This window comes from Cryptomeria japonica, chromosome 8 (genome assembly GCF_030272615.1).
Source record: "Cryptomeria japonica chromosome 8, Sugi_1.0, whole genome shotgun sequence".
Classification (NCBI taxonomy): Eukaryota; Viridiplantae; Streptophyta; class Pinopsida; order Cupressales; family Cupressaceae; genus Cryptomeria; species Cryptomeria japonica.
This window is the reverse complement of record NC_081412.1, coordinates 59,896,293-59,921,973: the sequence shown is the minus strand read 5'-3', so window position 1 is coordinate 59,921,973 and position 25,681 is coordinate 59,896,293. Positions and strand designations below refer to the sequence as shown.

The following is a 25,681-nucleotide window of genomic DNA, read 5'->3' as shown; positions in this document are numbered from 1 at the left end:
CCAAAGTTATCATGGTGAATAACTGTCGATTTATTACAATATACAATCTTATGAGGCTTCACAATCTTAGGTATATATCTAACTACCTTAGGTGAGCTGATATTTACAATGCAATCAAAATTCACATGACACAACCTTTTGTGCTATAGCCAACTCTCATCAATATGTGTAATCAAACATGTCTTCTCACTGGAGTTCAAATGAAAGATGTTACCTCTAGTCTTAGTACCGGTTGCAATCTCCAATCCAAATCTGTTGATTATTTTGTATTTTCCATCCTTGAACTGTAATTGAAATCCCTTATCCACCAACTGACTTACACTCAAAATATTATTCCTTAAACCTTCAACATAATAAAAATTATCAGTGTTATGCTTACCATCTAATGATATAGTTTCTCTTCCTCAGATCATGCATACTTTGTCATCTCCAAATCTAACCAAGCCACCTTCAAATTCTTTCAAAGATAAGAACTTGATTTTATCTCTAGTCATATGATGTGAACATCCACTGTCTATCACCCATTCATCATTGTCTTCAACTTTAGAAGCAATGGCCTTCTCTTCATTATGAATGATAGGTTCTGGAGAATCTTCCTTGATAGCCAAAAATGCCCATTCCTTTCCATTGCTAGATCCACTAGCTGAATCTTTTATTAGTTCATCATTAGAAACATCAGTTACACATTCCTCATCAGCATAGTATCATGATTTGCCTTTGTTCCTCCTATACTTATGCTTGTTTTTATTTTCATGGTTAGGCTTAAAAGATCTTCTATCTTTCTCCTCAATTATTGAATTCCTCTCAGGATATCTAGATGCAAAATGACCTATATTATTACATACAAAAAATTTGAAAGGCGATTTTCCTTCATACTTACTTCTTGTTAGACCTTTAGGTACTCTTCTACCAAATAGGGCTTCAAGTTCCTCAAGCTCTTCATCTTGTTTCCTCATATCTTTCAGTTCCCTTGCATATAATACTTTCCAATCACTCTTGTCGGTTGATGATTTAGATGCCTTGAATGAAAAATTTGTCTTTGTAGGTCCTTGAGAACTGAATTCTTCAAGCTCAAAAGGAGATAACTTTCCAACCAAAGTATCTCTATCAACAGAAGTGTTAGAAATTGTTCTCAAATCATTAATTACAATAGCCTTCATCTTGTAATCTGGAGGCAAAGATATCAATACTTTACAAACAATCTCATCTTCACTTAGAGATCCACCTCAGTATTGAATTCCTAAAAAAAAATCATTGACTCTTTCCACAAAAGCAATAATTCTTTCATCTTCCTCCATTCTCAGATTCTCATACCTTACCCAATAACCATCAAGTCTAGCAATTTTAATAGTAGGATCACCTTCATTCAAAGTCTCCAACTTATCCCATATAGCTTTTGCATATGATTTGTCTATTAATCCCATTGTCTGCTAATTTGAAAGGGCACTCAAAAGGGCTTCTCTACATATATAGTCATTTTCAATTTTCTTATCCAAGTTTTTGGGAGGAGGGTTTCCATATGGTGGATCATAAGGGGTATAGCCTTTCTCAGTGATTTCCCAAATCTCCTTGCTAAGACATCTTAGATGAGTCACCTTCCAAAGATTCCATACTCTATAATTTGTTCCTTCAAGCCTAGGGTTTTCCATCCGGTAAGAAATTGAAATGGAATGATTACTCGTCATAGGATCTTCCTCAAGTGGTTAAGCTTCTGCATAGAGGACCAAGCTCTGATACCAATTGTTAGGATAGCCAATGAACAACTCAGAGTGGGGGTGAATCAGTTTTTAACATATTATGAAACTTTAAGTACACAAAACCTTTTACCAGAATGCATAAACCAAATACTAGAATGTCATATATATCAATTAAGAACAATCATAAATCATAAACCAAATACCATGCATCCACAACACATAAGACCAAGATTTGTAGGTGGAAAACACGATAAAGGGAAAAACCACGGTGGGATGCCTACCCACAGTCAGATGATACTTCTATGGTAAGTATGTGATTACAATAAGGGGCCTACATATGCAGGAAGGCCAAGAGCCTAGAGTGCACTACTCATTACAAAGTAGCCTCATTGACTACAAAATATATCTAGAATACAATCTAAAAATAAGAATGAACTGCAAGAATAACATCTCCTATGTATGAATACAGTTCTTGTTAAGCTCAATGTCAGAGGTCTTCAACCTCTTACACAAACCCCATTCGATCACCTATGATAGACAAAAACCTCTAAATATGATTATATCTTTATTTGCACATATATAATCCCATAACCAGGACCCATGATCTACAAAGAGATCTTACATCATATTTATACCAACCTAGGACCTAAACAATTAGGTCAGTCACCTAGAAGATAACACAATAAATCCATTACATAAACCCACAAACCAATGATAATCCAAGTCTTCCTAAGACCGAAACAACATTAACCAAACAATAAATCCATCCAGTAACACATTGGGAGCATCCACCAACACATTACATAAATTGGTCCATAACCTTGAAGAATAAGACCGGACCTAAAATAGGTCGCCATAAACCAAATGAAATACCACCAATCAAATGGAACATGAACACGATAACCATCAGCATCCTGAAAACCTTCTAGAAGCCACACGAACACCACTTATTGAATCCATCCACTAATACATTTGGCCTAAAATTCCAACAGAGAAGGTATATTGTGAACAAATTTGTTTTTTTTTTGAAAAATTACCTGCATTCGTCGGAATTCTGATGATAATTTAATATATGTTTTTGGCTATGAAGCAATTGGCAATGACATTTGTGTTTTCTACAAACAAAAAGTGTCTAGGTTTGTCGAAATTCCAACAACAATGGGCATTACTTAAAAAAAAAGAAGACCAAGACATTTCAAATCATTTTTGTGGCCTCTTCCTATTCTCACATTATCGCCGTAGCAGTGTATTCCCGCCCACAGTTCCATCTCTATCAAACCCCAACAACTGTATCAAGGTTGTGTCTATGTAATGCCATGGGTAGTTTTTTCTGGGAGGATGGAGCCATAACCTTTCTCGATTGAGCCGAACAATCCAATGAAGTCGGTTACCTGGCATCCTGAAGTGGGTTTTATATCTCAAACTTTTGTTGGAGGATTTGCATATAGAGTGAACAGAGCGAGCTAAAGCAAATGTAGTATTGTTGTTCTTGCCTGCTTGTACTGAAGAATTAGGTTATTAAAGGTAAAACTAGCATGAATTGGAGTTGCAGGATCACAGGCATGGACCCTTATAAAGGCAACAAAGGTAGTGACACCAAGAGGAGTAGACTGTATTGTACTTCCACACCCACTTATGAAGAGATACAAGAAAAACTCATACTTCTATTTAGCTCTCTATTTCATGGGCAAGATAATGTACGAGCTACTCTATTCACGGGTAGGGAAAGAGGATTTCCATGGTGTTTTTTTGGTGAACTAAATTAGGTCCTTAGAAATCAATCATGAATTGAATATCTTCAAGGATGTGCAGTGACAAATGCAATTGGAAACATTGGCATTACTGATGCATATGTTGTTTCTCTCAACAAGTTTGGTCATGACCTTGAGAATATCGTAGAGTACGTATAGTTATCTATTAGTTTTGTGATTTCAGTTTACTTGTATCAAAAAAATATATTATGCGTAACTAGAGCATAATGACATCAAAAGTTAGTATATCATTTTGACATTAATTTGCAAGTGCAACACATATTGTTAACCAAGAATTAACTTTTTTGAGTTTATTGCATATTTTACACATAATTGTTTGTTAAATCTATAAATTCCTAAAACCTATAGATAGGATAGGTTCAATATGTATTTTGAGCAGTTATGTAATCTTAAGGTGAATTATTCTTAAGGCTATCAACACATGTAATCTGCTCTCTCTCTCTGTCTCTCTCTGTCTCTCTCTCTCTCTTTCTATCATGTGTGAACTTGCTCCTCATCCATTGTGTGAAGGTTGGCTATTAGGTGATACTAAGGATAAATATTCAAAAAGAATAATAATTACACTAATACCTATATCGCACTCATGCCTTCCTTAATTTGATATAAGGTCCATCTATCTTGTTAATGCATGATAGCCTTGATAAGATAAATGATTGAATGAGAGATAAATGAAGTCTCTCATCCAATCATCTATCCTATCGATAAATTATGATGAACACTTCAAGCTATTGTTCCTTCATTTGATGATCATTCTTAAATTTGTATATATTCAACCATACTTGCAAAGTTTGATCAATGCTTAACCACCAATAATCATCGGTTGTAAATCTCATAGCCTAGAATACCGATTAGTATCGTTTTACATTAAAACCAATGCACTCCAACTAATATCGGTTAACATATTAACTATGAACATCGATTGTTATTGGGCTTAACCAATGCACTCTGATTAAAATGGGTTAATATATTAACTATGAACATTGATTGTTATCGGGCTTAAATAATACATACCGATTAGTATCGGTTGTCATGAATATGATAGACACGTCGATTAAGTATCGGGTGGATTATTAAGTGATATAAACCAATTTAGGTTTCTATTTTCCTCCTTTGTTGACATCTCCTCCCCAATTGTCTAATATATCTATGACATTTCCAACAACTTTTAATATCACAACAAGAGATAATTTTGTATGAGTTTCTTAAAGCCAACTTTATTACTCTCCCCTTGAAAAATTGAAGAAAAAATCATAAACAAAATTAGGGAAATCCTTTTTTCAAGCATCATCAACTATTCCACTAATGAATGTCATTATTTGGAGATTAAAATTCAACAACTTATTGTAGTTCTAGTAACATTTAAATAATAGGTGACAATGAGTTATACACTCATCATATACCTTCTAAATGACATTTATAACCTATTATGTTTTTATCTTGCTATATGACATTGGTAGCTTAATTACCTATTAGGGGCTCATTTTTATTCATGGTACTATGATTTCATGTGCAATCATACTTGGGAGGCAACATAATAGCCTAGTTCTTCTTGTCTCTACATTATGGAGGAAGAATAATAGTTGCCAATTCTTCCTCTTTTTTAAGGATCCAGTTTACCTTTGTTGATTTTTATCTTTTATAACTTGATATCCTTTCTTGCATAGAATTATCCTAAATCCAAATTCTCTCCTTGCTTGGATGTGTTTGTTCCTTAATTAGGACCTCTTTCATTGTTTTGTAGTCAAATAAAGAAAGACATTGACCTCTCCTCTCTACTTATACACAAAATGGCTAATTGAAAGCACTTCATATACACAAAATGTCTCCTTACACTTATCGAGCCTCAACATGATGCCTATCATTCATGAGCTCAAGGTGGTTGCTTTCATGCTCAATAAAAGCATGATCAAAACTTTTTGTAGTTTCACCACCATCATAATATCATTTTTCTATTGTTAACATCATACATCCTCATGCTATGCTGGCAATTCATCGGGCTCTTCAATTTATTCACTCTTTATATGTTAGTGACTACCTTTAGCTTATGAACCTTCAAATAAATCATCATAATGACCCCTTCACTATCTTTTCTTGAATGAAAATCCTTCAACCGAACTGCATTGTAAAAGGATTTGGTGTGGATCTTTCATTCTTTCCTTGATTTGCCATTTTTTATTGTTCCACCCTACAATTTTGTATTTGAGGTATGTAAAATAGTTGGTCTATATATTTTTTTTATCTCTTTGCATTCTTTTGGTTGCCTTCATTTAAATTATGCAATGTTTCCATAATATCTCTCTTACAACTATCTCTTCCTTTCTTTTGCAATTAAGAGATCACTTGAATTGTAGGTAGATCCCTTGAAATGACAGGGTAGGCTTCCTTTTATACCTAATATATGTCTTGAAAGAATTTTATCTTGATGGAATTAAATTAAATTACTTTCTCTTCTATCCGGTATTGGTGTAGCAAAGGTTGCATTGCATTGACCTAGGATACATATTTCCCCAGATACAACACAAGTTAAATGTATCCTAGGTTGATGCAAAGCAACCTCTGCTCCAAAGATCACTAGAAAATAAAGAAAGCATTTTAATTTAACGCCATCAGAATAATATTATTTCAAGACAAATAACTTGTATGCAACTGTATCTATTTGGAATGCATTACCCAAACAGTGCAATCGATCAATCGCCTTTGAAAAGAAAGTGGTATAATGAAATCTTTGGGCATAAAATAGATGAAATGCACTCCATACTACTGCTACACAATATTTTGGTTGATGATATTTTTAAAATTGTAAAGGAAGGTGTATGGAACAATGAAATTATTATCATTATAAACAATGAATATTTTAAGATCCTTTTATGATGTGTAAGTTGAGAATATTTTATGAAAGTTCCCTAAATGAATACACTTTAAACTAATTTTACCAATTACTATCAGATGTAGACAAAATGAATGCTTTTTGGATTAGGATGGTACACAAAATCTACTATCAAAAGGTTGTCAAAAATTCTTGGGACTAGGAGGTGTGAAATGGCCTTCTCTTATGCTTTTCATGCCATCAAAATTTGAGTTTGATTGTTATCATTTACTTTGCCAAATTCTTCACATGTAACTCCCAAATCAATTTACTACACACAAAATGACAAAAAAATAGGTTTTTTGATGGGGGATTTCCTAAGTCAAACCTTAGGTTGTGAATTAACCTTGAAGTATAATTTTTCCCTTTTGAGCGAAAGGATAGATCTAATCTAAAAATGCTTAAAATTGAATATGATACCTTGATGAATCTTTCTTGAATCCTCACACAAGGTTTTAGGATGTCATGCAGACTGTTGATCATGAATGTTGTGCTTTAATTTGTGATGCAAAGGAAGAGTGTGATAAATGAACCTTTAATATTTATAAGGGAAATACAAGGTCCAAACCCCTAGGCCTACTAGCACCCAAGTGGCTCAAATAGGTCAAAGGCAAACCAAAACTTTTTCAAATGATTCCAAAGGTATGGAATGTTTGTACTACCTCCAAATAAGTTTTTTTAATTGATTTTGTTGTTCCAAGAACCTTTTTAAGTGCAAAGCCCTCTTTTTAGCCTTCTAGGCGTAGTTGCCCAATTAGCCCTCTAGCGAGGAAAATGAATTGTTTTCTCTCAACTTTCCCAAACAACTAAATTTTTTTTTTGGATATTAAGACACCCATTTTTCTTCTCTTCAATTTACTAGAAGATTGCATATGGTTTCTTTGGAATGTATATGTTGTCCTGTAACTATGCACTATTTTTGGACTCCAAAAATGATAGTTTTACAAAGGAAGTATATAATGTTTTAACTCCCTAACTCCTAGACTCTCAGAAGTCATCCAATATTATTCAAAACTAAGGAAAATGAAATTATTTACAAGGTTTAACCTTCTTAGATACAAAATCTCTTATTTAGCCTCTCACAAACCCTTAAAAGTAGGGTTTCTCATATACCCCTCTTCCAAACACTATACCATTCAAATGATGATGGATTCAACTTTAATTTTAAATTTATAAACACCATAAATCAGAAAATTTTCCTCTCCTTAAGGCGTATTTTCTACTGCTGCTCCTTAGCAAGCAATTTCTCCACTCTTACATTCATTGTTTTGGTGATCACACCAGTTCTCCACCCAATCTGCACATCAACCTATTAGTAATTTATTGTACATGTTAGAGGAGTGCAATACCATGAATATTAGGCCTTTTACATTAATGGAATGACCATTCTCATTGTAAATCAACCAAATCAAATGCCAACTTGCACAAATATGTTAGAATAGTCAATGCAACTAGTCTAAAGTCTAAGACAAATGGATTATCAGTGCATCTTCCCTACAAATAAGATGTCCAAGGTCTCTTCACTGCGTTAGGAATTTTAATACACACTCACAACAAAGTTACCATAAGCCATAACACCAAAAAATTTCAAGAAAACAAAAAATTGTTGCTATTGCTTGTCCTAGTCCGTACACTAGCATTCTGTGTCGTACAAAGAATTACATCAACCATTTTATCAAAAACTCCTTTTTTTTACACACAAGGTCATGAAATGATTTATTGAACTTGCCTAAACTCTTCTAGACTCCCTAAGCCATAAATTCCTAGTACATCTTTTTGTTGGTCCTAAGGTCCTTACCAAGCCCTTTAGGACACATTACAAACTTATTACAATTTTCATTATTAAATTCCATAATGGACCTTAAGACATCATAATCGATTGGCTCTTCACTCTTAAGACCTTCAAAAGTCTTTAATGGCTTCATTGAGTCCTTTGGTCTTCCAAATGAACCTGCACCAACTTGAATTCTCCTTCAATGCTTGATGAATGCTTGATTGCTTGTTCACTTGGAATTGACTTGATTTTATAATTAAGAGATCACTTGAACTATAGGTAGACCCCTTCAAATGACAAGGTAGGCTTCCTTTTATACCTAATCATACATAAAGTGTTTGAATTTTCTCACACATGAGGAAAGAAATGAGGGGTCATATTTTGGGTCCCAATCACGAGTCTTGTCAATTTAGGATGTGACATGCTAAATTGGGCATCAATGTCTCAAGATAAGATGGAACTTAAGTGATTGTCTCCCTTGCATATGATTTGTTTGGGTGATAAACTTCACCATTCTATGCACAAGAATTTTATTAAGTCTCAAATATAGAGAAATGGAAGGCTTAAAATAGAAAACTTGTACATGCAACTAAATCCATTGACTATTCAGAAGAACAAAATTAAGAAACGGTTCGATCATCTGAGAGATGTTGTAGATTTGCAACTCACCAGCTACTTAGTTTTTGCGAGTAAGAATTTTTTTTGTTTTGGTTATGGTTGTGGTGTTTGTAGGGAGACATTTACAAATTTATATATATTTTCACTATTTAATGGTTAATGGGTTTGTAATGGTAATTTAGTGTTCTTTTATATTTTTGTATATATTCTTTATAATAGCCTATTATATTTATTTGTTTTATTATGGATAATGGTGTGGGTTAGACAACTTTTCCATCAGTGCATGAAAGCATTGCAAGAGTTCTACTTTTAAAAATTACATGAAACATTTTTTATTTATTTGATTCAATGTTATTTGAAAAAAAAGTTTATCAATGATGTTTCCTTTCTCCAAGAATTGTCTAGGATCTTTCCGTCAGATTATGTGTAACAAATATTTTCTTTACAAATGATTATTTTATTTAATTATCATCTGAGTGTGAATTAAAATTTATATCTATACGGAAGCAGAACATACAAGCTAAAGACTCATGTGCAAGTAAATTTCATAAAAGAAAGCAAGAAGGCATTATCTTGAATGACATGAAAACAAGCTCATCAGCTGCCTAGAAGAGAGCAATTGGAGAAAAGCAGAGGAAAGTGTTAAAGGGTAATAAATACATAGAGAGTATGCAATACAAACAAATAATTTCTAGAGTGTGTGATGTGACGTCTCTAATTAATGTTCAGAGGGACTAACTAGTTTTGGAGTTCCTACGAAACCTATTGGGTCATGCTTGGAGGAAATCAATGTGTTCATGCAAGGAGCACCTTTTTTCTATTATGAGAATTATGCTTTTGCATCGAAGAATATTTGGAAGGCAATATTTGAAAATTTCTATAGGTTGACTCGAAGTAATTTTTAGCTTTCTGAAGACCAAGAGGTTATGTACACAATCTCCCAATAGAAGGGCAATTTCAAGCATTACCTCTCCCCCCCATGACTATTCAGGAAGTACTTCCTTAGACAAAGAACTATTGGCCTCCATGGGATCAAAGAAAAAAATTGAAGCATAGACTCTAGATGATGTGGTTGTGTCCTTCATGAAGAACTCTGCACTCTAATTTAAAATTCACAAGGGAAACTACAAGATAGTGAAGAGAAATACATTCTTGAAAACTGGGAAGAATGGATCTTGGTTTGGGTGGGGCCAGGTTAGGTGGCTCCTCTAGAGGTTGATGAGATAGAAATCATACTAGGATTTCAAAAAAATCACACTTGTGGAACTTTGTGTGCGACTGATCGATTGTTCTGTTTGGGTAATGCATTCCAAATAGACATAGTTGCATAGCATTTATCTGTCTTGATTAAAGCCTTTTATCCTGATGGCATTAAATTAAAGTTCTTTCTCTTATATCTAGTATTGATGGAAGTAACTAAAGCCTTTTAGGTCGATGCAATGCAACCTCTTCTGCACCAATACCAGATAGAAGAGAAAGTACTTTAATTCAATGTCATCAAGATAAAAGGCTTTAATCAAGACAGATAAATGGAATGTAACTATATCTATTTGGAATGCTTTACCCAAACAATGCAATCGATCATTCACACACGAAGTTCCACGAGTGTGATCTTTTTCAAATCTTATTATTATTTCTATCTCGTCAACCTCTATAGGATCTATGTGACTTGGCCCCACCCAAACCAAGTTCTATTCTTCACAATTTTCAAGAATGTATTTATGTTCACTATCTTGCAGTTTCCCTCATGAATTTTCAATTACAGTGCAGAGTTCTTCTCGAAGGTCACCACCACATCGTCTAGAGTCTATACTTCAATTTTATTTTTTTGATCTCATGGAGACCAATAGTCCTTTGTTTTAGTAAGTGCTTCCTAAATAGTCATGAGGGGGAGAAGTAATTCTTGGAATTGCCCTTGTATTGGGAGATTGTGTACATAACCTCTTGGTGTTCTGAAAGTTGAAAATTACTTCGAGTCCGCTAACTCTAGTTCCACACTATAGAATTTTTCAGATATTGCCTTCCAAATATCCTTCGGTGTAAAAGACTCATTCTCATAATAGAAAAAAGGTGTTCCTTGCATGAACACATTGATTTCCTCCAAGCGTGGCCCAATAGGTTTCGTAGGAACTCCAAAACTAGTTAGTCCCTTTGGACATAAATTAGAGACATCACATCACACACTCCAGACATTGTTTGTTTGTATTTCATACTCTCTATGTATTTATCACCCTTTAACACTTTCCTCTCCTTTTCTCCAATTTCTCTCTTCTAAGCAACTGATGAGCTTGTTTTCATGTCATTCAAGATAATGCTTGCTTGCTTTATTTTATGAAATTTACTTGCACATGAGTGTTCAGCTTGTATGTTCTTCTTCCGTAAAGATATAAATTTTAATTCATGCTCAGATGATAATTAAATTAAATAAGAATTTGTAAAGAAAAGAGTTAGTCATTCGACGTTACATATTATCTGACAAAAAGATCCTAGACAATTCTTGGGCGAAGGAAATATCATTGATAATCCTTTTTTGCAAAAAACACTGAATCAAATAAATAATAAATGTTTTATGCAATTTTTAAAAGTAGAACTAGTTCAATGCTTTCATGCACCGACGACAACGCCATCTGACCCACATCATCTCTCACCATCGGAATTCTAATGACAACTAAAGAAACATCCGACAAGGATGTTGTATATTTGATGTCACTTCCATGTTGGACAGTCGTAATCCATCAAAAACTGTGGTCAGGGGAGCAAATATAGCCATTGTCAGATGAGTTCATAACATCGTCAGATGTCCGACACAAATGTCATCATCGGGAAGGCTGTCGATGAGTTTTCGATGGTAAAATTGGTCGGAAGTCCAATGTGGTGTCATCAGAATTCCAAGAATTAGCCATTCGAAATTAGGCCCAAATGTACTAGTGATCAAAAGATCTTCAATGAAGTTCTACAAGTAGAACCCTTACTAGTAACCAAAAGGCTTACTATAACATATGATAGCTTCCAGATCACCAAATTCCGAACCAACTGAATATGACATGTATCTGAATAACATCAATGACATCAATGAAAAACATCAATGCTACACATAATCAATTCCTCCAAATTTCCAGTAATCTCCCCCTTTGGCATCGATGGCAACACTAGATGTAAAAAACATCCAAGTGCCAAGAAGTGCCAAACAAGTCTCCCCCAATGGAAAACATCCAACAAATGATATATCAATGAAGTTCTGAACCAAATAACCAAACCATAGGCCAAACTCCCCTTGTGGCTGATATCCCTATTAAGCTCTATTTTTCACATGTATACCTCTCGCCCTTTGACATCAATGCTAGAAATCTAACATAAACATCAAAGAAAAATCATAAAACCTCTGAAACACATAGTTGACTAATCTCCCTGAGTAGTAGTACCAACTCATCAATCTCGAATGAATGATAGTTCTGATAATGCATACTAGACTGATGCCAATAAGCATCACTCAAGTCTCAACCAGAGAGGTAGAGACTCCCTATCTATCTCTAAAGTACTCAAATGATTCCTTGGACAAAGCTTTACTGAAGATATCTACAATCTGCTCTTTAGTGTTCACATAAACCAATCTGATTTCATTTGCTTCCTCCTTTTCAATCAAAAAGTTATAATTGATTGATATGTCTTTTATTTTAGAATGAAAGAATGGATTCTTTGATATGTCAATAGCAATAGAGTTATCATAGTGAATTACTACCGGTTCATTACAATCTACAATCATATGAGGCTTCACAATCTTAGGTATATATCTAACTACCTTAGTTGAACTAATATTTACAATGCAATCAAAATTCACATGACACAACCTTTTATGCCATAGCGAACTCTCATAAATATGTGCAGTCAAACATGTCTTCTCACTAGAGTTCAAATGAAAGATGTTACCTTTATTTTGATTATCGGTTGCAATCTCCAATCCAAATCTTTTGATTATTTTTCATTTTCCATCCTTGAACTTTAATTCAAATCCCTCATCCACCAACTAACCTACACTCAAAATATTATGCCTTAAACCTTCAACATAATAAGCATTATTAGTGTTATGCTTACCATCCAATGATATAGTTCCTCTTCCTCTGATCATGCACGCTTTGTAGTCTCCAAATCTGACCAAACCACCATCAAATTCTTGCAAAGATAAAAACTTTCTTTTATCTCTAGTCATATAATTTGAACATCCACTATCTATCACCCATTCATCCTTGTCTTCAACTTTAGTAGCAAGGGCCTTCTCTTCATTATGAATGATAGGTTCCAGAGCATCTTCCTTGATAGCCAAGAATACCCATCCCTTTCTATTGCCAGATCCACTAGCTGAATCTTTTGTTTGTTCATCATCAGAATCATCAGTTACACCTTCCTGATTAGCATAGTAGCATGATTTGTCTTTGTTCCTCCTATACTTATGCTTGTTCTGATATTCATTGTTAGGCTTAAAAGATCTTCTAGCTTTCTCCTCAAATCTTAAATTCCTCTCAGGACATCTAGATGCAAAATGACCTATCTTATTACATGCAAAATATTTGAAAGGTAATTTTCCTTCATACTTGCATCCTACCAGACCTTTAGGTAATCTTCTAGGAAATAGGGATTCAAGTTCCTCAAGATATTCATCTTGTTTTGTCATATCCTCCAGTTCCTTTGCATATAATACTTTCCAATCACTCTTGCAGGTTGATGATGTAGATGCCTTGAATGTAGAATCTATCTTTGCAGCTCCTTGAGGATCGAATTCTTCAAGCTCAAAAGAAGATAACTTTCCAACCATAGTATCCCTATTAACTGAAGTGTTAGACATTGTTCTTGGCTGATTAATTGCAGTAACCTCCATCTTTTAAGCCGGAGGAAAAGCTCTCAATACTTTAGAAAATATCTCATCTTTGCTTAGAGATCAAAAATAGCATTGAATTCCCAAAACAATTTCAATGACTCTTTTGATAAAAGCAGTAATTATTTCATCTTCCTACATTCTCAGGTTCTCATACCTTACCCGATAACCATCAAGTTTGGAAATTTTCACAGTAGGGTCACCTTCATTCAGAGTCTCCAACTTATCCCATATAGCTTTTGCAGATGATTTGTTCGTTAACCCCATTACCTGCTGATCTGATAGGGCACTCAAAAGGGATTCTCTAACTCTATAGTCATTTTCAATGTTCTTATCCAAGACTACCAGAGGAGGGTTGCCAGATGCTGGATCATAAGGGGTGTAGCTTTCTCAGTGATTTCCCAAATCTCCTTGCTAAGACATCTTAGATGAGTCTCCATCTAAAGCTTGCATACTCTGTAATTTGTTCCTTCAAGCCTAGGTCTATCTTTCTTGTAAGGAATTGAAGTTGAATGATTACTCACCATAGGATCTTCCTCAAGAGGTTAAGCTTCTGCAGAGAGCACCAACCTATGATACCAATTTTTAGGGTAATCGATGAAAAACTGAGAGGTGGAGGTGAAACAATTGTTAACAGATTATGAAACTTTAAGCACACAAAACCTTTTACTGGAATGCATAAACAAAATACCAGAATAACAAATATATCAATTAAGTACAAACATAAATCATAAACCAAATACCATGCATCCACAACACATAACACAAATATTTGTATGTGGAAAACCCGGTAAAGTTAAAAACCATAGTGGGAAGCCTACGCACAGTCACACGATACTTCTGTAGTAAGTGTGTGATTACAATAACGGGCCTCCACATGCAAAGGAGCCTCACTAACTACAAAAGATATATAGACTATAATCCAAAAATAAGAATGAACTACAAGAATAGCATCTCCCATGCCTGAGTATAGTTTTGGTTAAGCTCAATGCTAGAGGTCTTAAACCTCTTACACAAACCCAATTCAATCACCTGTGATCGACCAAAACCACTATATATGATTATATCTTTATTCACACATAGATAATCCCATAACCATGACTGATTATCTACAAAGAGAACTTACATCATATTTATACCAACCCGAGACCTAAATAATTAGGGCAGCCACCTAAAAGATAATACAATAAATCTATTACATAAACCCGCAAACGAATGATAATCTAAGTTGGCCTAAGACTGAAACAACATTAACCAAATAATAAATCCAACCGGTAACGCATCAAGAGCATCTACCAACACATTACATAAATGGGTCCATAACCTAGTAGAATAAGAATGGACCTAAAATAGGCCTCCATAAACCAAACTAAATACCACCAATCAATTGGAACATGAATACGATAACCATCAGCATCCCAAAAACCCCCTAGAAGATGCACCAACTATCAACATCCCAACAAACCTCTAGAAGATGCACCAACACCACTTATCGAATCCATGAAAAGATATTCAACGAAGATTTGCTCGTAGAACCCTTACTAGTAACCAAAAGGCTTAACTAGAACATATGATAGCTTCTAGATCACCAAATCCTGGACCAACTGAATGTGAAATGCATCTGAATAACAAAAATGACTGAACCAAACCAATTCCACCAATCAGAATATACTGGAGACAAATCCCCTGATCATCATTGTTGGTGTAAATAATTATTCATCATGGATATTATTACACTTACTTAAGTTTACTTAGGATAATGCATTTCATAGTAGTTTGGATATGAGACACTTGGGTGTTTGTGCCACATTGGGATAGTGTGTGTAGGAGAAATTCCACCTCTTATGGTGTTGATCTTGTTATTACACTATCATATCCACTTATTGTGGAGTGATAATTCCACCTTTGGTGGGTGATCCACCTCATGTGGAATATTATATTATTTCTCCTACCTACCCACACCTATTTCTTACCTACCCTTGTTTCTTATTGAGCCACATGTCATATTTGTGTGCTCATACATATCCCTAGCCTTGCCTATATAAGCAGGCTCATCTACATTGTATGTAACAACAACTATTGAACAATTATTGATCATTTTCTATTGATGAGAATACAGTTTATTCTTGTCCCATATTATGTCTCTATCTTGTACATTTCATTGACCTCTTGATCTTGGCAAAATCCAACATGGTATCAGAGCTATTGGGGCTTCATTGATTCGTCTTGAAGAGGCATTATTGTGACGTCAAGAGGCAGATCTGAGGAGCAGCATCTTTTGGAGGCATCCTAGACCAGATCCGACCTCTCCATTGCATCCGGAAGGCCATTTCCATGAATTTTGGTTATAAAGTTGGCCTATTTTGGTGAGAATTTTTTTTTTTCCATTTTGCCTATATCGTACGGATTTCGAAATTTTTTTATTAATATTCAGAATTTTTATTTTTTTCATTTTTCTGAAAATTGTTTGAAAAATTTAAAAATCAAAAAAATTGAGAAAAAAAATTGAAAAATCCGAAAGCAAAAAAATTGAAAAGCAAAAAATCAAAAAAATTTTTTTTGTTTTTTGGGGGGTCCGCAGACCCCCCCCCTGGGCCAACGTACCTGCGCAAGTTGCAGATATTTTGCAGGCAACGTACCTGTCTGCAGTACCGTCCTCACTGTACCTTCTGCCACTGACAGCCACCACTGCGTACCTGCACCCGTCCGACCTCCGGCTCCCGCTCGCCTCATCGGACTTCGCACCCATCTTCGCCTCATCCTTCGTTCACACCAAGCCCGTTCGAGCGGCGCCTCCTGCATCCTCTCCTCCCCGCCGGCAACTCCAGCTCCAGCTCTGAGCCCGCAGCGTCCACTGCCACCGCCGCCTCCCGCAAGCGGCCCCCGCCGCGTCCTCCAGCGCCGCTATCCGCCCACAGGTTCTCCCCCTGCTACTTGTCTGCGCCTCCCCGCAGCTCCCCCCGCGCTGCACCGGCGCCCTCCGCCCTGCTCCAGCTCTGCTACCTCCACTCCCGGGTCTCTACCGGTGCCGCTCGTCCGCAACTGCCGGTTCCTCTCGGCTCTTCCAGACTGCCGCCCGCCACGCGGACACAGACCAGAGACACCCGTGCCCGCCATGTGGCAGGCGGCCACTGGCCCGTGGGTACACCCGTACAGACACGCAGAAAACTGTACACCACGTCAACAGTACGGACGGTACAGTCAGTAAGCCGAGTCATTCGTCCATACAGTACGGATGCCCAGTCAGCTAGGGAAGTGAAGTTTTTGCAACGGTCATACGGCCGTCAAATTTAATCGCGTAACTTGCTGATGTCAGCACCACATCAGCAGGGTTTGAAAATTTTTGGACCCCCTCTCATTTGCATTTTTGATTTTGCAGTTCAACTTCAAATGGCCATAACTTGCTCATTTTTGCTCCTTTTTGGGTGCAATTTTTTTGAAATAGGCTAGAATTTCGTGCTCTCCACAGTGGTGAAAGAATTTTTTAATTTTGATGCACGGATTTTTCAGAAAATGCAGTTTTTGGTGACTGTCCCTGAGTAATCCCAGTTTTTGCAACTTCAGAGGCTTCGTTTGGGGTCATCCGACCTCCTTTTTAGGTGCCGTTTTTTTTAAAGTGCGTATTTTTTTGTCTACTTTCACATGATGCTATCAGATTGATGTCATTTTAAGTAGAAATTGTACTTTCAGATCTTGGCCATTTTTGGCTATTTTGGTACTTGTATATTTGCTTGAATCTCAGTTAGATTCATTGCACTATTGATTGAAGTCTCTTGTATCTCATTTGGGAAGTTGTAAAATTTGCATCATAAGTCCACTTTGCCTTGTTTTGCAAGTGGCTCATTGTAATCGCACTAAGTATAAAGTGCCAAAATCATCACTTTTGGGGGGGTACTTTGATTGATTGAATTTGGGGGGTGTCTCTTGTGCTTTTGTGCTCTTGTGTTCTTTCCTTTTTGCTGCTATGGGTTCTTCTAAGTTTCCTCTCTTAACTCCACATAACTATGCTACTTGGAAAATTGATGCATGGAGTAAACTTATGGAAAAAGGACTCACTCATTACATTGATGGAACTATTGTTGCTCCAGCTAATCCTAAGGCTGATCCAATTGGTCACTTAGATTGGCTCACTAAAAATATCATGGCAATTGGTACCTTAAGAAAGTATGTATCAAAGGATCTCATTTTTCATATTGAGAAATGTACTCTAATCAAGGATGCTTGGCAAAAGTTTCAAGACTTGTATGGTCAAGTTGATGAGATTAGGGGATATCAAATTGATAGTGATCTCACCATGTTAGATCCCAAGAACTTTGATACTATACAAGATTGTGTCACTAAGGCAAATGAGTTGAGGGCACAACTCAAAGATTGTGGCATTGATAAGAAGGATACTCAATTGATATTCAACTTGATAGGGAAGCTTCCACAAGAATATGCAGCATTTGTTTCTAGTTTCCAAACTCATAGGATGACAATGGGTTCAAGCTACAAAATGCCTACATTTGATGCTTTCAATGAAATGTTGATGATGGAACAAACTAAGTTGATAAGCATGGGCATTCTTAAGGCTTCTTCTAAGTCTCAAGCATTAGTGGCAAATCAAGGGAACAAAGGAAATCAAGGAAAGGACAACTCAAACAAGAAGAAATGGCAATCAAAGCCTAAGGAAAAAGCACCATCTTCTCCACAACAAGGAGATTCATCTTCTTCCAAGAAAGATAATTCACCAAAGAGAGAGAGACCTACTTGTGCTTATTGTAAAAAGATTGGTCATGAGGAACATTGTTGCCATACTAAAAAGATTGATGAGCTCACACATATCATCAAAAAGCATAACATTGATTTGCCTAAAGTCTACAAGAAGGATGATTTATCAACTTCCACTTCCTCACATTAAAAAGGAAAAGGGCAAGCATTCATGGCTTCTACAAGTGGAAAAACTCACTCTTTTGGAACAAGAAAAGGAAAAGCTCTATGTGCTACAACAAATCATACTTCAGAGAGATGGCTTCTAGATTCAGGGGCTTCTCATCATATGGCATCTTCACAATCTATGTTCTCTACATTTGAGCCTTGTACCATGCCGCAGATTTTGATGGGCAATCATACATACATGGATGTGATTGGGAAAGGATCTATTGACATTGGGGATAACTCCTTCAATGATGTGTTGTGTGTACCCCACTTGACAAACAATCTCCTTTCTATCTATCAAATCACACATGGCGCAACTAAGAGAGTTGTGGAGTTCACACCTGAATCAGTTTTTATTAGAGACATGGAGAGTAGAGCTATCATTGCCACTGGGGTGGTTGATCATGCATCTCGATTATACTCCTTTTCAAATTTTTTTGATGATGATGATTTCACATTTGATGATTCTACACATGATGATCACACTTATTGTGATGATTTAGATTTTGAGGAGAACTTTGGACACTTGAACATGGGGATTCTCACATGTGACCCCATTCTTGAGTCTTGTATTTCATCTTCTCATATTGATATCCCATCACCTATTGTACCTGATGATGCAGATAGTGCAACAGTTTTGCCTTCATGTGATTCAGTGCAACAGGATATACATTGTCTTCCAGCTTCAGATTCATGGGATGATTACTTGACGGACATTGCAGGTTTGTTTGTGGAATCCTACATTGCAGATTTGGGAGACATCATTGATGACATTCATCTTCTCTTTGATGAAGATGATCCTTCTTCGATTGTTGTGAGGGCACACTCTGACCCTCTTGTTCATTCTCTACATGATCATTCTTTCGAGGTTGACATGATTGTGGATACTTATGTATAGCAGTTGGAGGAGGTCTCTTTATGCTTTGAGGAGACACATGAGTCTTTGGATATTGTTCTACATTCATCTTCACTAGATGTTGGAGTTCCTTTTTCAGTAGTGTGGAGCAGTTCACCACCTTTGGAAGGGGTATCTTTTAGCATCGACATGGGGACACTTGACCAGTTTTCAGAGATTCCTTTCATCATGAGTTTTCTTCATACATCTTCCCTTCATGATTGGGGAGACTTCATGGATACACCTTTGGTTTTGTTTCTTCCTAAGGGGAGGAATGTTGTTCGACGTTCGTGGAGCAGTTTCTTCATACATCGAGCTTCTATCATTGGTGTAGATTCTTCATTGAGGGAGGATCACAGTTTGACTTCTCTTCTTCTCTCATATGGGGGGGACTTTTTCCTCACATGGGGTTTTGTTCCTCACATACTTCTTTGAGAGTTTCTTGTATAGCTTTCATCTCTCTTTTGGGGGAGGGTTTTTTCCCATTGGGTTTTTCTCTCTTTCCCCACTTTGTGAGAGATTTCATTGCATTGGTTTGCATGCATTTGCATTTGTGCATGGGTACCTAACATGGCCTCGTAGCTGGGACCCATCTTGCCTTGCTTAGTTGCATTGTAGACTTAAGTGCATTCCCCTAAGTTGCACTTAAGGGGGGGTGTTGGTGTAAATAATTATTCATCATGGATATTATTACACTTACTTAAGTTTACTTAGGATAATGCATTTCATAGTAGTTTGGATATGAGACACTTGGGTGTTTGTGCCACATTGGGATAGTGTGTGTAGGAGAAATTCCACCTCTTATGGTGTTGATCTTGTTATTACACTATCATATCCACTTATTGTGGAGTGATAATTCCACCTTCGGTGGGTGATCCACCTCATGTGGAATATTATATTATTTCTCCTACCTACCCACATCTATTTCCTACCTACCCTTGTTTCTTATTGAGCCACATGTCATATTTGTGTGCTCATACATATCCCTAGCCTTGCCTATATAAGCAGGCTCATCTACATTGTATGTAACAACAACTATTGAACAATTATTGATCATTTTCTATTGATGAGAATACAGTTTATTCTTGTCCCATATTATGTCTCTATCTTGTACATTTCATTGACCTCTTGATCTTGGCAAAATCCAACAATCATCAAAGTCCAACCAATCTACTAGAATGTGATAGACAACCAACGAGGCTAGTGTTGACATCAATAAAAAATATCAATGCAACACATAATCAATTCCTCCAAATTGCCAACAAGAAAAACCATGGTGAGAATTAAACTCACAATATAAATATTATTGATTACAAAGTTTTAGGCTTATTGCCAAGGACCAGCATACAGCTGATGGACTTCCAAGACTTATTCAAACTACCTTAGGGAAAGATACATTGTCTTACGCAACTAAGGTACATTGCTTCAAGGTAAGATATAAATGAAGTTGCCAAGAGACATACTATCTTCCAGCTATAGAAAGAATAGTAGAACTGATATGAGAAAAATCTCTTGATCATAAGACTGTCTTTGAACCTCTATTTCAAGAAACCAACAGCATGGAAAACATATTTGGTAATCACCACTATCACAACACACTAGCTCACTGAATGTATCACCTTTAAAGATTTTTGCAAACTAACTTTTGCACATTTGTAGTCTCAAATCTACTTGCATATCATTCACATTCACTTTTGATCAATTCACACACTATCCCAACCATAAAACTTACAAGTCATACATCTCCACTCCTTAAATATAAGATAGATCATCAAAGAACCTAATTGAAGTTTGGCCAAGAATAAAATAAATTTTATTACACAAAATAGGCCACCCAAACCAAAAATACTCAAAGTGGTCCACTCTAGGAGAAAAAGGGGACCCAGAAACATCACAATACATCCTTCCAAGTCGAACAGATCCTCCAAAGTCACCATGAAATAAAATGTATAGATAAATAATAAGGCTTAGCACTCAATCGGCCAAAATACATCTTCCAATGCAAATTACATAATGTGGATCTCCACCCAACATGGTGCATCCTAGAGAAATGTTCCAACTCAAACTTCACTGCATATCCAAACCTAAAGGTATGATTCAAATAAGATACTCCAATTAGACACACCAAACTATAACGTGATTGAATATACCAAGTACAAACCAACATAGTGCACTTCTGAAATAGAAACATCATGAGACAATTGAACTAAAATACTGCACGAACCTCATAAACATGTCCTCAACACTATAACATAAGATTCAACATATCTAGAGGCTACCAAAGACTTGCTCGACTAGTCTGACAAATGCCCTTACTGTCAAAGAACAATAACAACCGACTTCTGCACTCCATGAACCAAGAAACTAGTTGATGCGTCATTCATAGCACATAATCTTTACCATCCATAGGAATAGAAAGCATTCTACCAATAAGACATTAAATATTATTTCCTATATATATTAAATACTCTTTCCTGGATATTGAACATGCCACAACCAACACTAAAACACTTATGAATCAAACACAATAGAAACACAAGGCACTAGAAAAAGACACCTACAATATTACAGGATCATATCAAGACCAAACCCCATCCAGACAACCAAGTTTGATATTAATGACAACCAAACTCATATATCAATCAAACAACTTAGATTTCCAAGAAATGTCTATGGTATGTATATCGTTGAATCACTTTGAACCCATGAAAACATTAAGAGGCTCTCCTTCCTACTCTCTTTACCTTGATCCTAGGTTTCTTAGATCAATTTGTTTTTGAGAGTGACAAAAACATTGATGCACACAAGTGGACTAAAATTTTGAACCTAAACTTAAGAGATTCATATTAAGAAAAAAAAAACCAATGAGGAGATATGTTTCTTGTAATTTCAAAACAATCAAATTCATTTCTAATTTTAAATTTATAAATTTATTTTTATTAATAAAAAAATAAAAAATGTGAAGAATTCCTTGATCGATGCTTGACTTTATTTTAGAATAAAATATTCTAACATTGAGAGGAAAGCATTTTGATTTTTTGGTGAATATCAACAAATTAAATTAAAGTCTATATTTCTAGCGAGATGATCATCTCAAAGATTAATATTATTTGCTTTATCCTATTTTCAAGTAAGATAGACCTTCTTTACTATATTGACTTTCTTTTATAATAAAAAATTCAATAATGAGAACACAACAATCTGAATTTTTTTTTTTTGTGAAGAAGTCAAATTCATATTTCTCAAGCTTTAAAAAAAATTATCATGATAATAGCATAGAGTGGGCTTTTTTTAAATAAGAATTGTAAAACTAATGTACAATACAAACCATATGCAATATTAAAGGTAAGCAATGGAATCACAATATTATTTTTTCGCTTTAATTTAATTTGTAAAGCCAATCCTCTCACACAAGGCAAACACACATTATTCACTCTAGATTTTAAAACGGAGATAAGGAGCAGCGGAGAATCCCTTGACCAAGAAGAAGAATCGCATGAACCAGAACAACCTTTCATCGACATTTTTTACAGTGACAATTTCCAATTGATCTTCATTTCGAATATTGCAGTCAGCAATAGTCATCTCATCATCCAACACCTCCTCCTGGAATTCTAACCTTTGGAACTCATCCAACACTTTGTTCTTATCCAGCTGACACAAGTATCCAAGATAGGTGTTCACAAATCGAATATTGTAGTCAGCAATTGTATTCATGTTATTATTCAACTTCTCCTTCTCAAATTCTAATGTTTGGGACTCATCCAACACAATCTTCTTATCCATCACACAGAAGTATCGCAGAAGGACCTTCACAAAACGAATTGTCCACCAACTCTCCACATAGAAAGCTAAATGGTCTACACGATTGTGTGGACGATTTGGTCTACGGATATACACTTTCATTGCAGTTTCTTCATTTAAGGTATGCATACGAATATCCAGAGATATTATCTGCAGCTCCTCGATGTTGTAATAGGACATAGTTTTAGTGTCTTCCAGATTGGTTTCCTCAGTTGAAAGAGACTTTAAAACTGATTCATCTTCTTTTGTAGATAGCGTATCTGAAACTTTTGGCTCAAGAGTAAGTTCTTGCCAATCTGTTGGAATTTTCTCTAATTCACAAATCTTTTGTTTCAGAGTTGCAACCGTCTCTGAATTCTCCACCATTATGGGTATATTAATGCGCTGCAGGTTTTTAATGTAGATTTGCATCTTGCCAGCAAATTTTTGTACTGGTTACAGCTTCAAAACTTATCAGTGCGTAACTGTTATGGACTTTAATGGGCGTTTTATTAGCTAGGATGTGATCGATTTGTCTCCCAGTAAATGAAGCTGTAGAGACGAGGAATATTAACAGTTTCTTTTATTGGATGAAACCTATAAAATGTAAGAGTTTTTGTTTCCATTGTGGAGTTGCCGTTCTATTTTAAAAATCTCTTCAAGTATGTTGATTTATACAATTCAATGCTTACAGAATATGATCTCGACGTCTAGATTCCCCTGTCGATTTATACTGGAATTTGAGTGATTGTTTGTTTTTCCTCCAGAAGATATTTATTTAATAAAGAACAATGGTTATGATTTAATTTAATGATTGAAGGTGAATGTAAGTCAATAAAAATAAGAGAATTAGTTATTACTTTTTATTAGTAATAAAACTATGAAATTGGGTCTATTGATTATTCTATTGTTGAAGAGCGAGACAGTTAAGTAGAATGGAGAGGAGTTCACTATAAGTTAATGTTAAGAAAGACATTTTATTGTCTACAAGATAGCTAATAAATAGGTTAGTTATTGACTAAACAAGTTCAAATAATTTATCTATAGTTATATTAGAAATATATATTTTAATAATGATTCAAATGAGTTTATACAAATATTCAAGATGAAATCATGTTTCTATTAAAGACATAAGTAGAACTAATAAGTTGGCATGTCCTTGAATTAGATTTTGATAATTATGTGAATTTTTGCTTCTTAGATGATTGGAAATTTAGCTCAAGGAAGTAGTTCGTTGATCATATTTTCCAACTAAAATGCAAACAAGATTCCCTTTAGTGTGTGCATGTTTGTGAAAATTTGTCCTCGTTAATATAAGAAATTCTAAGATCAATTACTCATTATTGTCACTTTTCATTGGATTTCACTTCAAGAGAGATTATTTAAGTTTTTTAGATGTCATATTTTAGTAAGATTATAAAAGAGGAATAACAATTGAATATTTTTAAGGAGAAAGTATGGCATCAAATAAATAGTAGGCATCAATATCTATAAGCCAATAAATTAGATATTAAAACACCGTCTCCATTTTAGAGAGCATATGCGTAAAAAACTATAATAGGATTTAATGATTATAAATTGTATAGATTTAAATTTAAGAAAATGTTGCATCTTAAAAAATATTATATCAAACATAAGGTACATTATTTCAAAAATAGTTATGAATGAAATAGTATTCATTAATACTTATGGAGTCCTACTAAAAGTTAGGAAAACTAGATCACCAAAATAAATAGGTAGAATGTCTACTTATATAATAATAGTTTAGAGACATGGGAACGGGTTTAATGACTTTATTAAACACATTATTTAATTTTTTAGATACTCAACACATTTGTCCTCAATAAACATGTTTCCTAGTTTGAAAAGATCTCAATGAAACTTATATAAATGTTTTAAAATTTATGTTGATTCCTTCAAGTTTCAAATAATATCTTTTTCATTTTCTCTATTTATAACTTGAGTGGATTATTTTGGAGAAATAATTTATAGATTTAAAAATTTAAACAATAACTTTTATAAATGTAAAATTTTCATAACTTTTGCATTGCTAATAATGGATCAAAATTATCGACAAATCATGCTTATAAACGAAACCAATATATGAAATAGATATTATAAAACTCTTTTTGTATTTATAATGAAGTCTCAAATACATCAAAATATGTTTTTATAATAATACAATTAGTAGAAACTACAACAATAATATAATAAAATTATTTAACCTTAAAACAAATATAAATAGCTACACAAAAAAATATAACCTTAGAATTATTAACCAAAATATAAAGAAGCACATCCATAACCTCTATATGAGATTGTCATATACCACTTTAAGGGTTTTATCTTGTAATATTTGGAAACAAAAGGTTTTTATTATATTATTTTCTACAATTAGAACACAAGGTTTAATATAATGTAAACAAGGGTTCTTGACTATAGAATGAATAATGTAGACTAAATGGTAGATAACTCCATTTACATTAGCA

General features: G+C 34.9%; 1 protein-coding gene across 1 annotated transcript; it reads right to left on the bottom strand.

The window, feature by feature from the left end:
• Positions 1–22,844: 22,844 nt before the first annotated feature.
• On the bottom strand, positions 22,845–23,579 carry LOC131030231 (uncharacterized). Its single transcript, XM_057960958.1, has one exon. It carries the CDS (start codon positions 23,577–23,579, stop codon positions 22,845–22,847), a length of 735 nt encoding a protein of 244 aa, XP_057816941.1.
• Positions 23,580–25,681: the final 2,102 nt, after the last annotated feature.